General features: G+C 39.4%; 1 protein-coding gene across 1 annotated transcript in view; it reads right to left on the bottom strand.

Moving 5' to 3' along the window:
* Positions 1–12,875, bottom strand: part of ryr2a (ryanodine receptor 2a (cardiac)) — a 259,999-nt gene that overhangs the window by 80,519 nt on the left and 166,605 nt on the right. Inside the window, exons 49-66 of the mRNA XM_078163436.1 lie at positions 11,913–12,099; positions 10,953–11,064; positions 10,739–10,859; positions 10,364–10,533; positions 9,977–10,197; positions 9,429–9,519; positions 8,345–8,485; positions 7,475–7,638; positions 7,204–7,282; positions 6,641–6,730; positions 6,057–6,194; positions 5,857–5,934; positions 4,854–4,929; positions 4,402–4,525; positions 2,471–2,586; positions 1,661–1,725; positions 555–676; positions 244–293 (exon numbers count right to left, since the gene is read on the bottom strand). Of these exons, the coding sequence (XP_078019562.1) occupies positions 244–293; positions 555–676; positions 1,661–1,725; positions 2,471–2,586; positions 4,402–4,525; positions 4,854–4,929; positions 5,857–5,934; positions 6,057–6,194; positions 6,641–6,730; positions 7,204–7,282; positions 7,475–7,638; positions 8,345–8,485; positions 9,429–9,519; positions 9,977–10,197; positions 10,364–10,533; positions 10,739–10,859; positions 10,953–11,064; positions 11,913–12,099 (2,145 nt within the window). The remainder of the gene's footprint in view (positions 1–243; positions 294–554; positions 677–1,660; positions 1,726–2,470; positions 2,587–4,401; positions 4,526–4,853; positions 4,930–5,856; positions 5,935–6,056; positions 6,195–6,640; positions 6,731–7,203; positions 7,283–7,474; positions 7,639–8,344; positions 8,486–9,428; positions 9,520–9,976; positions 10,198–10,363; positions 10,534–10,738; positions 10,860–10,952; positions 11,065–11,912; positions 12,100–12,875) is intronic.

Below are 12,875 nucleotides of genomic sequence, written 5' to 3'. Positions count from 1 at the left end.
CATTTGTTTTACTACAAATTGCAAAAAATAATTATAATAAATAAATATTAATATTATAATAACAATAATAATAATAAAGAGACTTCCCTATAAATCTTACTTTTTCTCTCAGGGACACATCTATAGCATACACAGTACTCTGGGGCCAACATAATATGTAACCACTCGTACTGCAGTCATATTCACTCAGAACCACAGCAGAGAAGGAGCAGAAGTTGAAGCAGTAGGCATGAACGTCCTTACCAAATAAGGATATCCTATGTCTGACAAGAACTCCCAGTTTGCAGAAAAGACTGAAAAGATTTGATGAAAGGAGAGAAGAGGTAGAGAGGGAAGCAGAGGACGAGATAAAATAGTGTGAGACAATCAACCAAGAGAAAGACAAAGAGAGAGCAGGAGAGATATAAAGGCACGCAGCCTGTCATACACAGGGAGTACATTAAATATAGTAGTCTCCAACATACATATTAATCAACAATAAAACATAAGTGCGAGCTACACCCAGCAATGCTGGCATGTTTGGATGTCTAATTTATGTCATTTGTCACACATACCTGGTCACCATCTCTTTCTCCTTGTTGGAGGCGTGGCCTCCGCTGCTGATTGGATGGATGGCTGTGGACAGGAAGTACAGCCTATGGTTTTTAAAGTACTGATCCACCAATGGCAAAACGACCTGAGGGTAAAATAACATAAATACAGAGAGTAATTACCCATCTGTCTGTCTTTTAAATACTAAACAATAGGTCTTAGGAATGGACTTCCCATGCAAAGAATTTGATTTCATCGCTAGAAAAATATTGATCAATACAACATACATACATTAAAAGATGTGATTTGAATAAAAGCAAATTAGATTAATTGAGATTATTTTAAATTTAATTGATCAGAACCCAGCATTAGAATTAGCAGCAGTTTCCATAAGCCCTATGAGATCATCGGAAGGACTGTTACAACACATTCTCACTCTGATCTAGTTACATATCGACGTTTGGTCATGGACTTTCTACGTCAACTTATGAGGTACAAGGTACCTTGGGTGCGTTGGTTGTTGACATCCTGGGATGCTGCGTCAATTTCAGCATTTTCAGCGTTATATGCATTGTCTGATTTCAACATACATGTTATGTTTTCACAGGAAATGTACAGTTTGCATACAGTCTCATTCAAAATAAACACACTATGTCAGTACAACACTGCGAGTTGATGGTTTTTTTTTTCCTCAACAACAAACGCATTGGGTTACAAGTAGCCAACACACACTTTTAGGGGGGGAAAAAGAAGGTTTGGCTGTACAGTCTTAAAGATAGAAAAAACATGGCCTCCCGGGTGAAAGTCCATAGTTGTTGGACCCATCCACCACCCTTCCCACCCATCCTACTTGGACTTGCACCCCCTTAACTTGTGTTGTCCCCTTTTTATCTTTTTTCGTTTATCTGACACCAAAAGTCATTGACCAAGTGCTGTTATTTGACAACTTCAGAGTGAGACTGGGTTGACTGCTAAAGACAGGCTTGATGATTACTGCTGGATAACAGTTTTTATATTGCACATCATCAAGCACATTGTTACAAAAAAAAAAAAAAACCCTCCAAGATTATAATAAACATACCCAAATACCTAACTGATTTATAAATCAAGTGAAATGATGAGTTCTGACCTTTCCAAAGAACTTAATCTGTTGTTCATGAGGAATCTTCTCTCCCTTTGGCTTTGTTCCCAGGTCTAAATGACAGAGAAATCACAATCAAAGACAATAAGGTCTGAACAGATTTGCATGGTGACATTCATCTGACACATTGCCTCGGGTGGTTGATCTAGGAGTAAGATTTTTATTTCATTATCAAAAATATTTAATTTGTGCTGCAAAGAGTCCATTGAAAATAGTAAAATAGTAGAAGTGTGGCAGCCAATAACCCTTAAAGAGCGAGAATTCTTCAGTTTTTAAACTGCACCCAGGGGAAGTACACTCAAAAAGTAGTCTTTTCTTGTGCCATTTTCACACGGGACTGGATACACCATGTGATATAGGAATTTATCCCGCACATTTCTTTTTGTATGTTTGTGAATGTAAGGCAGATGATTTCTGCAGGTATAATCACAAAAGAAGTAAACATAATATAGTACAAGTCCTGCACAATCTCTGCACTACCTTTCAAAAGATGTGCCTTACTATTAATGCCGTCAAGTGCAAACTGTATGTTACAAAAATTTGCATGGCCTTGGCTAAAAGACATGGTATATGTAGGCAAATTAAACGACAATAAATTGTGGGTATTGTATGACTACCAGGTAGCCACCAGCTGTGCACTCTGCTGTTATTTTGGTGACATGACACCTTCCTCTGCACCAGCCTTAATGGATCTAGACCAGAGTTCAGTTACACACAGCATTTGACATGAACACTGCACTACATTAATATAAGAACTGTCATTTGTTTATTACTGAATGAGTAACAGAAAAGTCTTACCAAACTCCATCATGTGTTGGTGTGCCTGGTCTACGTATGTGATGAGCTGCTGCAGGAAGGTGTAGGCAAATCGTTTCTCTATAGCTGGAGTGTCCAACTCCTGTGACTTCACACCTCTGGAAACAACATACACACTCTTAAAGGAATGAGCTGCCATTGTGCAAAATACTCTGCTAGCTTAGCTCTATCAAAGGTGAAAACATACCTTCCAACAGCTGGAAAGCTGTCCTATCTAACAGTTGTGTCTTGTTTATCTAACATGTTTAGATACTTATAACTATATCCTAACCAACAACAGCAAAGTGCACTGAATGCACACAAAATCTTAAAAGTCTGTAGTTGCTATTTATCATGATATAACATGGTATAACATACCTATTGATTTGTCTGAAGGTATTATTATTAAACTGGCTAGGCCAGCATTTCCCTCTTCTTATACTCTCAGTGGTATGTTAAGCTAAACACATCCAAAACCTTTCACACACACAGATGAAACTGAGTTCACTCTGGGTCAGACATTTCAGCAAACAAACACATTTCCTAAAATGTCAGCCTGTTCCATTAAATGTGTGAAAGAATACCCAGTAGCGATACACACTGTTATGCACACACTCTGTATGTCATCAGCCAAACCTTAATGCACACAGTGGGGGAAATAAGTTTTCAAGACATCAACATTTTTTTCATTAAACATATTTCCAATGCAACTTTTCACATAAAATTTAGACCTGGCATTGAAATTAACTCAATATAACCACAAGATAAAGGAAATGTAACATTCCAATCTGTAAAAAATGGTTATGTCCAATTAAGTGGAATGACACAGATAAAAAGTATTGCTGGAAGGTCCATTTGTGTCTCATCCTCTCCGTCCTGGTGGATGGCAACAGAGTCGTCTCGAGAATTTTCAGTTACATGGCTCCATTCATTTTGCTTTTGATCATTTAAATTCTAAACCAGAATTACCAACCCGCAGTTGCATGCCTTTGCGCACCAGTGAAGTTTCTCTTACAGTGTACATGGACACTTCACACTCATCGTCCCCCTGACAGCACGGAAGATCTAAACAATCAGCAAAGTTTCAAGGTGGGCACCCATGATTAGTGTCACCAATTCAGTATCTGACCAAATATGTTTTATGCTGAACATTATATCGCAGTGAATTTGACCTTTGACCTTTTGGATATGAAATGTCATCATTGAGTTATGGCCAAAAACATATTTTGTGCGGTCACAGTGACCTTGACCTTCAACCACAAAATTCAAATCAGTTTATTTTTCAGTCCAAATGGACATTTGTGTCAAATTTAAAGAAATTCAATCAATTACAACATCAAAAGGAAGATGAATAGAGCCGTATACCAGGAAATTCTTAAGAATCTGTCACCATCCACCAAGACAATGAGGATACGGTAAGGGTCGACTTCCCAGCAGGACAACGATCCACAACATACTGCAAAGAGATTGTCAGTTGGTTTAAGAGGAAGGAAAAAATGGCCCAGTGCTTGAATGGCCCAGTAAATCATCAGACTTAAAACCAATCAAAGATTCGTGGAAGGAACTGAAGATTAAGGTTCACCTGCAGAATCTTCTAGATTTAAAGACTATCTGTGTGAATAAAATCCATCCTGAACAGATACTGGCATTGCAAACAAAGATTTCTCCACCAAGTATTAAATAGATATCAGTTAGTGGGTTCAGCACTTTTTCTAGGGCAGATTTATTGATTTAATATCAATGTCTGGGTTAAATTTACTGAAAACAGCTGCAGTGAAAATATGTTTAATAAAAAATGTTGACATGTTGAATACTTATTTCCTTCACTGTGTGTAGGAAACTTACCTAAATTCAACTAATCAATCACATTCAAAATTCAAATGCACATTAGAGTAACTGCACCCTGTGTGTAAAGTTTTAAGTCTACTTCCTACCTGGACACAGTATAACCGTTGATCTGGAGGAACTTGAGAATGTCTTGTGCTTTTTCTCTGTCTTTGGATTTCTCTTTGGCAGTCAGTGTATCATAGGGAACCAGCAGAGGATGGTTCCCTCCACCTGGAGACAACAGCAACACGGCAGGATGGAAAATGAAAACAGAACAGATTATAGCTCACTGTATTAGTGGCACTGCCATCAGCTCAGAAGTTGGCATTTTTCTGATGACTGACTGATCAGTAGATTCTGATTATAATACAGTTTTGAGCAGTGTTTAATTGTTTTGTTCAGACAATTATGTCCACAACCCTGATGCATTTTTTTGTTTCAACAGAATATAACAGAAACAAAATAAAGTCAGTGATGATTGATAGCAGAAAAGGAAAATGTTTCGGGAAATGCAGTGCGCACCTGTGTGTGTGTGTGTGTGTGTGTGTGTCATATTCACCTTTGGCTTCCAGCTCCATTTTCTTTTTTCTGGCCCAGATATTATGATAATTCTCTGCAAGCAGCTCTGCCATAGACTGGATAAACACAATGTTACATGTACAAGACTCTATTTCGCTGCGCTTATCAATTCATCTATCAACCCACAATATCTTTAAGGTTTTATACTAATATCATTACTCTTCATTAGTGCTACAGCAGCCCAGTTAAACTCAGGGATCAAACACATTTTTAGTTTACTTGTTTGTATATATATTGTTTTATCTTTCTATGTATAGCCTAGGGCTTTATAGCTCTGGTCGGTTGTTCCACCAAATTCTAACTGGTCAGACAATTGCTGCAGTTACTTTAATAAGGCCGTGTATCCACCAAAGCGTTGCTTTACCCAGCTGAAAAAAGAAATGTGTTGTTGTTGAGTGCTTGTATTTGTTCTCTGTGATGATTGGTCTATGCTGTATTTGTTCCACCACTTCTCCACTGTGATTGGACGGCTGGTGACAATGAGGAGCGAAGCATTTCACTCAAAGTTAAACATATTTCAACTTTTGTTTTTAATCAGAAAAACTGATAACATTTCACAGAAGAAATTCAGTGTTTGACTTATCATTATGGATTTATTTTACTTAAAGTCACAGCAGTTCAAGGCAGATCTTTCTCATTAGTTCTATTCAGTGGTGGTGAGATAAACTTGTGCACAGCAGATCAGGTGGAAAAGTGTTAAATGTGCACATTTTTTTTCCACTCCAGGCATTCACTTGCCTGAGTTAACTTACCCTGGGCAAGTGTTAATGTCGACCTTTGTGACAGAAAAAAAAAGGCTTTTGGTGGACACACAACACCACCAGTAGAGTGCACTTGGTGCAATGTGGTAATTTAGATAACCTAAAGATAACCTGTGCAGAATTTTAACCCCATTGGCAAACCAATTGGTTGAAGAGTCGGTGGAATTTTAGTTAACCAAGATTTTCTTTAGTTGATTACAGCCGTAGTGCACAGTAACCTACCTGCATGTCTCTGGACAGTGTAACATTGCTCATGTCGATTGGTCTGGGGCTGAAAGCTGGAGCTCCTTCAAAAGACAACTGTGGAAAGACAGGATAAACTGTATGTTGATGTCACTTTTCATGTTGTTTTCTATTTTTTATAAACATGAAGTAAATGTGTATTTGCAAATGTGTAACTGTGTGTGCCTATTTGTGTATACCTGGCTGGCCTGTGATATCCTCCTGGACTTATTGTGGAGGCTGGCAGGGTCGCCCTCTCTGATCCTGTCGATGCTCCAGCCCCATGACAGCATGGTCTTCAGAGACTCTCTGACTGACCAGCAATACGCCTCCTTATCCTGCAAAATGACAACCAATCTTTAGACAAAACCTGACAGTGAGTTAGTACCTCTCCAAAATATTTCACCTACAAAACTGCAATACACCACAAGATACTGTAACCTCAAGTGTCAAAGATACAGTATTTCCTTGCCATTGATCCTGAACGGTTTCCAAAAAGAATGCTAAGAAATCCAGACTCATGTCAGGCTAGTGATAAATGGCACACTAGAATCAGGATTCCACGAGCTGACACTGTTTCAAAGCTGGCACTCATAGAATCTACCCAAATCCTGCAGCCATTTGTTGGGCCAGATCTGGCTCACATTTGCTTAACAGTGTGCTGTGACACAGTTGAGTGCATTAACACTTACAGTAGGTACCTGGCTAGGTTAAGTCAAAATATTGCAATTTAGCTTAAGAATGAGAACAGAAAGTGAGACTCAGACAGCTGCATGCAGACTACCTTCTCGGAGAGGCCTTTGTATGGTTTTAGTAAAGGGTGGCTCTTGGAGATTTCACAGATCTGGTCCCCATATGACCAGCCATTGGAAAACTATAAAACATACATACGAAACATTTTAAACTTCATTCAGTTTTCATGCAGAATGTAACTACTGAGACGTCAGTTTAGCGTTCCCTAAGTCAGTGTTTCCCAACTGGTCCAGCCAGGGGGCCAGATTTGTCCTCAGTCATTAGTTCTAGGTCCACATAGTTTAATACATTTAGCATCATACCTGCATTTGTCCACGCTAGTTGGTTGTCTCTGTTAAGTAGCTGTCTGTTAGTCACTCACTTTACACAAGGTAACAGCACTTCAAGACAAAAGTTCTGTGCCAGAATTTCACTGTACTTAAAAATAAAGTGTGTTTTTTACAAACTTGACACTTGTCACTTGGGTTTCATTCAGAATGGACCCGTGACCCTCTTTTGGACCATGACCCACCAGTTGGGAAGCACTGCCTTAAAACATACCAGCAGCAGGACCACCACTTTTCATGTTGACTAGTGAACATTATGCGTCCTTACCCTTTCTATACACCACTTCTCATGGTTGTGCTCGGCATATCTGGTTACGAAATAGTCCAGTTTCTCTGGGACAGTCACACTGATAGGGAAGGATAGAAAAACAAAACACAACAGAATTTAAATCTGATGACAGCATTTCTTTGGATGTTTTTGCTTTGATAAATTCCCCACTGTATCTTCATAAGAATCTGAATATGGATCCGCCCTAAAAAAAAAAAAAACTTCAGAAACTGAACTTATTTAGCAAAGAAGAAATAAATCAGCTGTATACTTGGTAGTGTCTGCAGGCTGTGGAGTGAAATTTCCCTCTGAGTCCATGGATGACTGTTTCTCCATCATGGCCATGTAGTTGGACTCCATGTAGTCTGGAGGCAGAGCTCCAGCCACAGCACTGAGACATGGTAAGGCCAGCTTGAACAGTTCCTGGTCATAGCGCTACGTAAAAAAAACATATACACAGCTTTAAACATCACAAGATAGCACTGTTGTGCTTACACCACACTTCCTGTCCTTTTATGTTACTTTTCTTTTTTGCATTATTGCATGTACAGACACAATATGCAGCAAATCAATGATGCACTGATGGAAAAGGTCAGCCACAGAATTTGACGGTACCCTATGAGCAACCACAACTATAAACACAAAGAAATGACCTGTACTAATGTTATCATCACCACAGTATTCAGGTTTTTGAGTGTTTATCAAATACTAATTTTACACTCTTTTTGACACTGAAGTTTGTCTGCCTGTGAAAACTGTTGTAATGTCACCTGTGTCTCTCGAGGAGTTTTGTCAAGTCTGAAACCCTTCTGATATCATAGTGATGTCAGCAAGGTTTTCAAAGCTTCAGCTTTGAGAATACATACTTACAACAAAAATATTGATTTAAAAAGTGGGAGATGTGGGGTTTGAAAGATGTGTTATCTCAGATGGGACAAAACAACACCTCAATTGCTCAGATTTATATATATATATATATATATATATTTTTTTTTTATTAAATCTGTCCGTGTCTAAACTTTGAGGAAGTGTAACACAAAATTAGGAGTACCCCCCCAACACATTTGCTTATTTAATTTTTCACCTAGTTTCCTTTATTTTCATTTCATGTTCCACAAACAGGTCTAGACTAGAACCTTACCTTTCGGGACAGAGCATCAAATATTCCCCAGAACAGCTTCCTGGAGAGATGAAGCTCTTCATCTGATGCAGCTCCAAAGCTGCCCCAGCCTCCAGCCAGGCAGTAATACTTCCAACAACGCTCATAGTGATTGGTCAACAGCTGGGGAAAGTCAAGAGGATATTCATCAACCATCTGGCTGGATTTACGAACCAATTTCAATTCAACAGTGTAACCCATGGTACACATTATATCAGTACAAGATCACACAGAGATATTGATGCAAAGAAAAAGGATTGTGTTGTTGACAACTGTATGAGAATAAATATGTTTTCTGAATGTGTTGTAGAATGCAATTTTTATTAAACTCCTCCTATATTACAATGACACATAATCACAATTTCATGTTGGAGTGGAGAATCTTGCTCTTTGTGAATGTTGTCTGAGCTGAGGTAAAAGAGTAGAAACGTGCATGTTGCAGATTGTAGTGTAAAATAGATAACCTTATTACAAGGGGTGTGTCATATCATATTATTTACAATAATATCAGCATAATTTTTAAATATGATATGAAAATCATGATCCTCGCAATATTTCAACTTGTTGGCATTTTGATGTCATACTGTTACACATGGTGACAACAGGCATGGCTGAAAGCAAAATTATTACCGACTCTGCGGTGGTTCCAAAAAGAGCAGCTTTAGTAGTGTGGAATAAACTGTGGTGTCCTAAATGTTTTATGAACAGCCCCCGGACTTCACACATTTTATTTTGTTGTACTATTGATATTGTATGCAGAATCTGAATATCACTCTGAGTTACTGTTGTTGTTTACAAACTAAAGAAATGAGAGATCATTTTTGTTTAGTTTTTACTGAATATTTGAAGTAAAATTGACTATAGCACTTATTTTGCAGCAATTCTATGTTCTTAAATTAATAATAAAAGTTTTTTTACTAATTTCTCCTATCGTCAAATTATCGATATTGCAAAAATACCCTGGAATATTGTGATATTATTTATGGGCCATAGTCCCCGTAGATTCAATTGAAAACCTCTGATTGTCCCTGATTGGGCAGAGATATAAGTGAAATTTGTTTCTCACCTTTAGAGGCATCTTGGTGTGTTCATTAAGCAGAGGAACGTCAAACACCAGCCTCCTCAGCAGATGCTGCATCATTGAAGGCCTCAGCTTACTGTACATGATCCAAATGACACACATTAGTTGGTTATTTTCACCGGCACACATAAACAGTATTAAAAGAGTGGAACCAGAACAGATCTTTGGACAAATCAAAACAAGAAAGACAAATGGAAATTTAATATTCACAAAACACATATAGGAAATGCTTCATAAAGATACATCAATGGAAATGAGTAGGGAATTTAAATGAGAATATGGTTATTAGTTTAATCTTTTAGTTTAAATGGCTAAACTCAAAATATTACAGTGTGGCTGAGGTGTGTTCTAAACTGAAGTTTAAATAAGGATTACTTGCACCATATTTAGTTTAATTTTAGTTTAACTATTTTAGATACCAAATCAAAAGCACATGTCAGAATCTTGCTCCCATGTGTTTTAACAATCATTTACACTGAAGGACTCTGATGACTCTCACACATGTACATCAGTTTTGTCTCTGTCTGTCTTACCCACAAACAGCCAGTAGACACTCCTCTATAGCATCCCTCTGGGCCTTGGTAAGGCAGCAGCCTTTGGACAGGCGGTAAACCGTGTGGAGAAGGGAGTCGATCAGCGAGGCAAATGGCTCCGTTCCCGCAAACAGTGGCGCACATTTGGTCAAGAGAGGCAACACAGCTGTGCACAGATACCTGTTGAGGGCGAGTGCCATGTCTGTGGCACTGAGAGCAACCTGACACAAACACAGTGACAGAAGAAGAGAGAAAAAGGTAGAGAGAAGACTATAGTTGAGTGTGCCATTGGATTTGCTCTGGGAAAACTGTGCACTCTAAGGGCAGTGATGTGCAAGGTGTGTTGGTGAGTAGAAATGACCACTAGTGACACAAACACACACTTACAGTGTCTAGGGAGGCAGCAGCTCTCAGGTCTGGTAAGAAGCCTACTTCCAGGAGGTGTAGCAGGAAGTTTTGGTCTTCTATACCGTAGACTCTGTCCAGGAACAGAACCATGGCCGCTTTATGATCTGGACAGAAGCCAGCTGACATGTCTGGCTCCACCACCAACCCATCTATGCATGTCGAGGCATCCCATAATACACATACACAAAAACACAAACAAACAAGATTGAAGTCTAGATTTAACCATCAACCAAATCACTGCTTTTATTGCGCTTTTAATTTCCGTCTTTGATCCCATCCTCGACCTGTTTAATATCAGGATTACTGTGAAATGCATGTCATGCAGAAAGTGTGGGTACTGCACAGTTTGCTTACCTTTATTCAGGCTGGGCATGGAGAATGGAATGCTGATGACTCCCACCAGGTCTTCAATAGGAATCAGAGACCTCAGAATGGCTCTGATACGGATCGCTTCGCCTTTACCAGCATGGATTAACTGATAGAAAAAGGGTTGGGTTAGTGTATGTGTATCTATGAGTCTCTCTCTGTGTTTGTGTGCGTGTGTGAGTGTGTGTGTGTGGTCACTCACATGCATCTCTGGAGCACAGCGACCCAGCAGGTCAATGAGAGCAGCATAGAAGGTCATGATGGCATTTCCCATGTGGATGGTATCATCTTCCTCTTCCTCCAGCATGTCACTGCTACACACACACACACACACACACACACACACACACACAAGTTATTGATGCTACTAAATACTTCAGACCACTTTTATCTCAAACAGGGCAGGTTCTATAATTCCTCACTCAAGCAACAAAAGACCTACAGTGTGGATGAACAACTGATTTCTCTCCATTCAGTGAATGTAGATACACAGATCTGGGATGGATACTACTATAGAGTGTATAAAATACTGGACATAGCCACAGTGAAATCACCCACTGGTTTATGGACTCACATTTTGAAGTCTCAAGTTTGGCATTTTGGCCGTTGCCATTGTGGATTTTTGGAGCCAGAGGGTAGAGATATCCCAAACGCTAGCTGCTAGCTTGGTTAGTTTGTGGCTTTTACAGCTATGATTACCTGTAGTATTGCCTTTGCTAATTTCTGCTAGCAAAAAACAAGCTTACAACCATTAAAACAAAATGTACTGTATTACACATAACTTAAAGCCTTAACATTTAAACAGTCAACTGTCAACATGTTTATTTCTGCTGTAAAATTGGGCCTTTTAACATGGGGGTCTATGGGGACTGACTCGCTCTTGGAGCAAACCCCAAGTGGCCATTAGAGGAACTGCAATTTTTGGCACTTCCCACAGTGGCTTCATTTTTTTAGCCCAAGAGGTTGCTGCCTGGGATATAACATGTGTTTTGTTTGGAACAGATAGTGTGTATTGTTTCAACAACAGCACTGATCTACTAAACTGTAAATGACACTGTAAAAAACAAGGCACAATTTAACTGTAAATGAGACTTTTTTTCCTAAAATCTCATTATCTAATACTGTAAGAGCAGATGAATGAGTGGTAAGGATGTTGTCTTACAGTGTCTTGCTGCTCTCAGATGTAGGAGAGGGACCATCTCTGGTGAGATCCTGAGAGATCTTGATGGCCTCCTCCATCGCTGCCAACAACCCATCACCACCTTCACCCCGGAGGGCCGGGCCAAAACATTCTGGTCGGCGAATCAGCAGCCTCACCACAACATTGGCATTCTCCTCCACACTTTCACCTGGCCACAGAATGGAAGTGTGCATGACAACATGCTGGGTGCCAAATATGTACAGTACAGGCCAAAAGTTTGGACACACCTTCTCATTCAATGCGTTTTCTTTATTTTCATGACTATTTACATTGTAGATTCTCACTGAAGGCATCAAAACTATGAATGAACACATGTGGAGTTATGTACTTAACAAAAAAAGGTGAAATAACTGAAAACATGTTTTATATTCTAGTTTCTTCAAAATAGCCACCCTTTGCTCTGATTACTGCTTTGCACACTCTTGGCATTCTCTCCATGAGCTTCAAGAGGTAGTCACCTGAAATGGTTTCCACTTCACAGGTGTGCCTTATCAGGGTTAATTAGTGGAATTTCTTGCTTTATCAATGGGGTTGGGACCATCAGTTGTGTTGTGCAGAAGTCAGGTTAATACACAGCCGACAGCGCTATTGGACAACTGTTAAAATTCATATTATGGCAAGAACCAATCAGCTAACTAAAGAAAAACGAGTGGCCATCATTACTTTAAGAAATGAAGGTCAGTCAGTCCGGGAAATTGCAAAAACTTTAAATGTGTCCCCAAGTGGAGTCACAAAAACCATCAAGCGCTACAACGAAACTGGCACACATGAGGACCGACCCAGGAAAGGAAGACCAAGAGTCACCTCTGCTTCTGAGGATAAGTTCATCCGAGTCACCAGCCTCAGAAATCGCAAGTTAACAGCAGCTCAGATCAGAGACCAGATGAATGCCACACAGAGTTCTAGCAGCAGACCCATCTCTAG

The sequence above is a fragment of the Epinephelus lanceolatus genome, chromosome 21, assembly GCF_041903045.1.
Source record: "Epinephelus lanceolatus isolate andai-2023 chromosome 21, ASM4190304v1, whole genome shotgun sequence".
In the NCBI taxonomy this organism is placed as follows: domain Eukaryota; kingdom Metazoa; phylum Chordata; class Actinopteri; order Perciformes; family Serranidae; genus Epinephelus; species Epinephelus lanceolatus.
The sequence above is the reverse complement of the archived record's forward strand: the minus strand, read 5'-3'. Positions and strand labels throughout refer to the sequence as shown.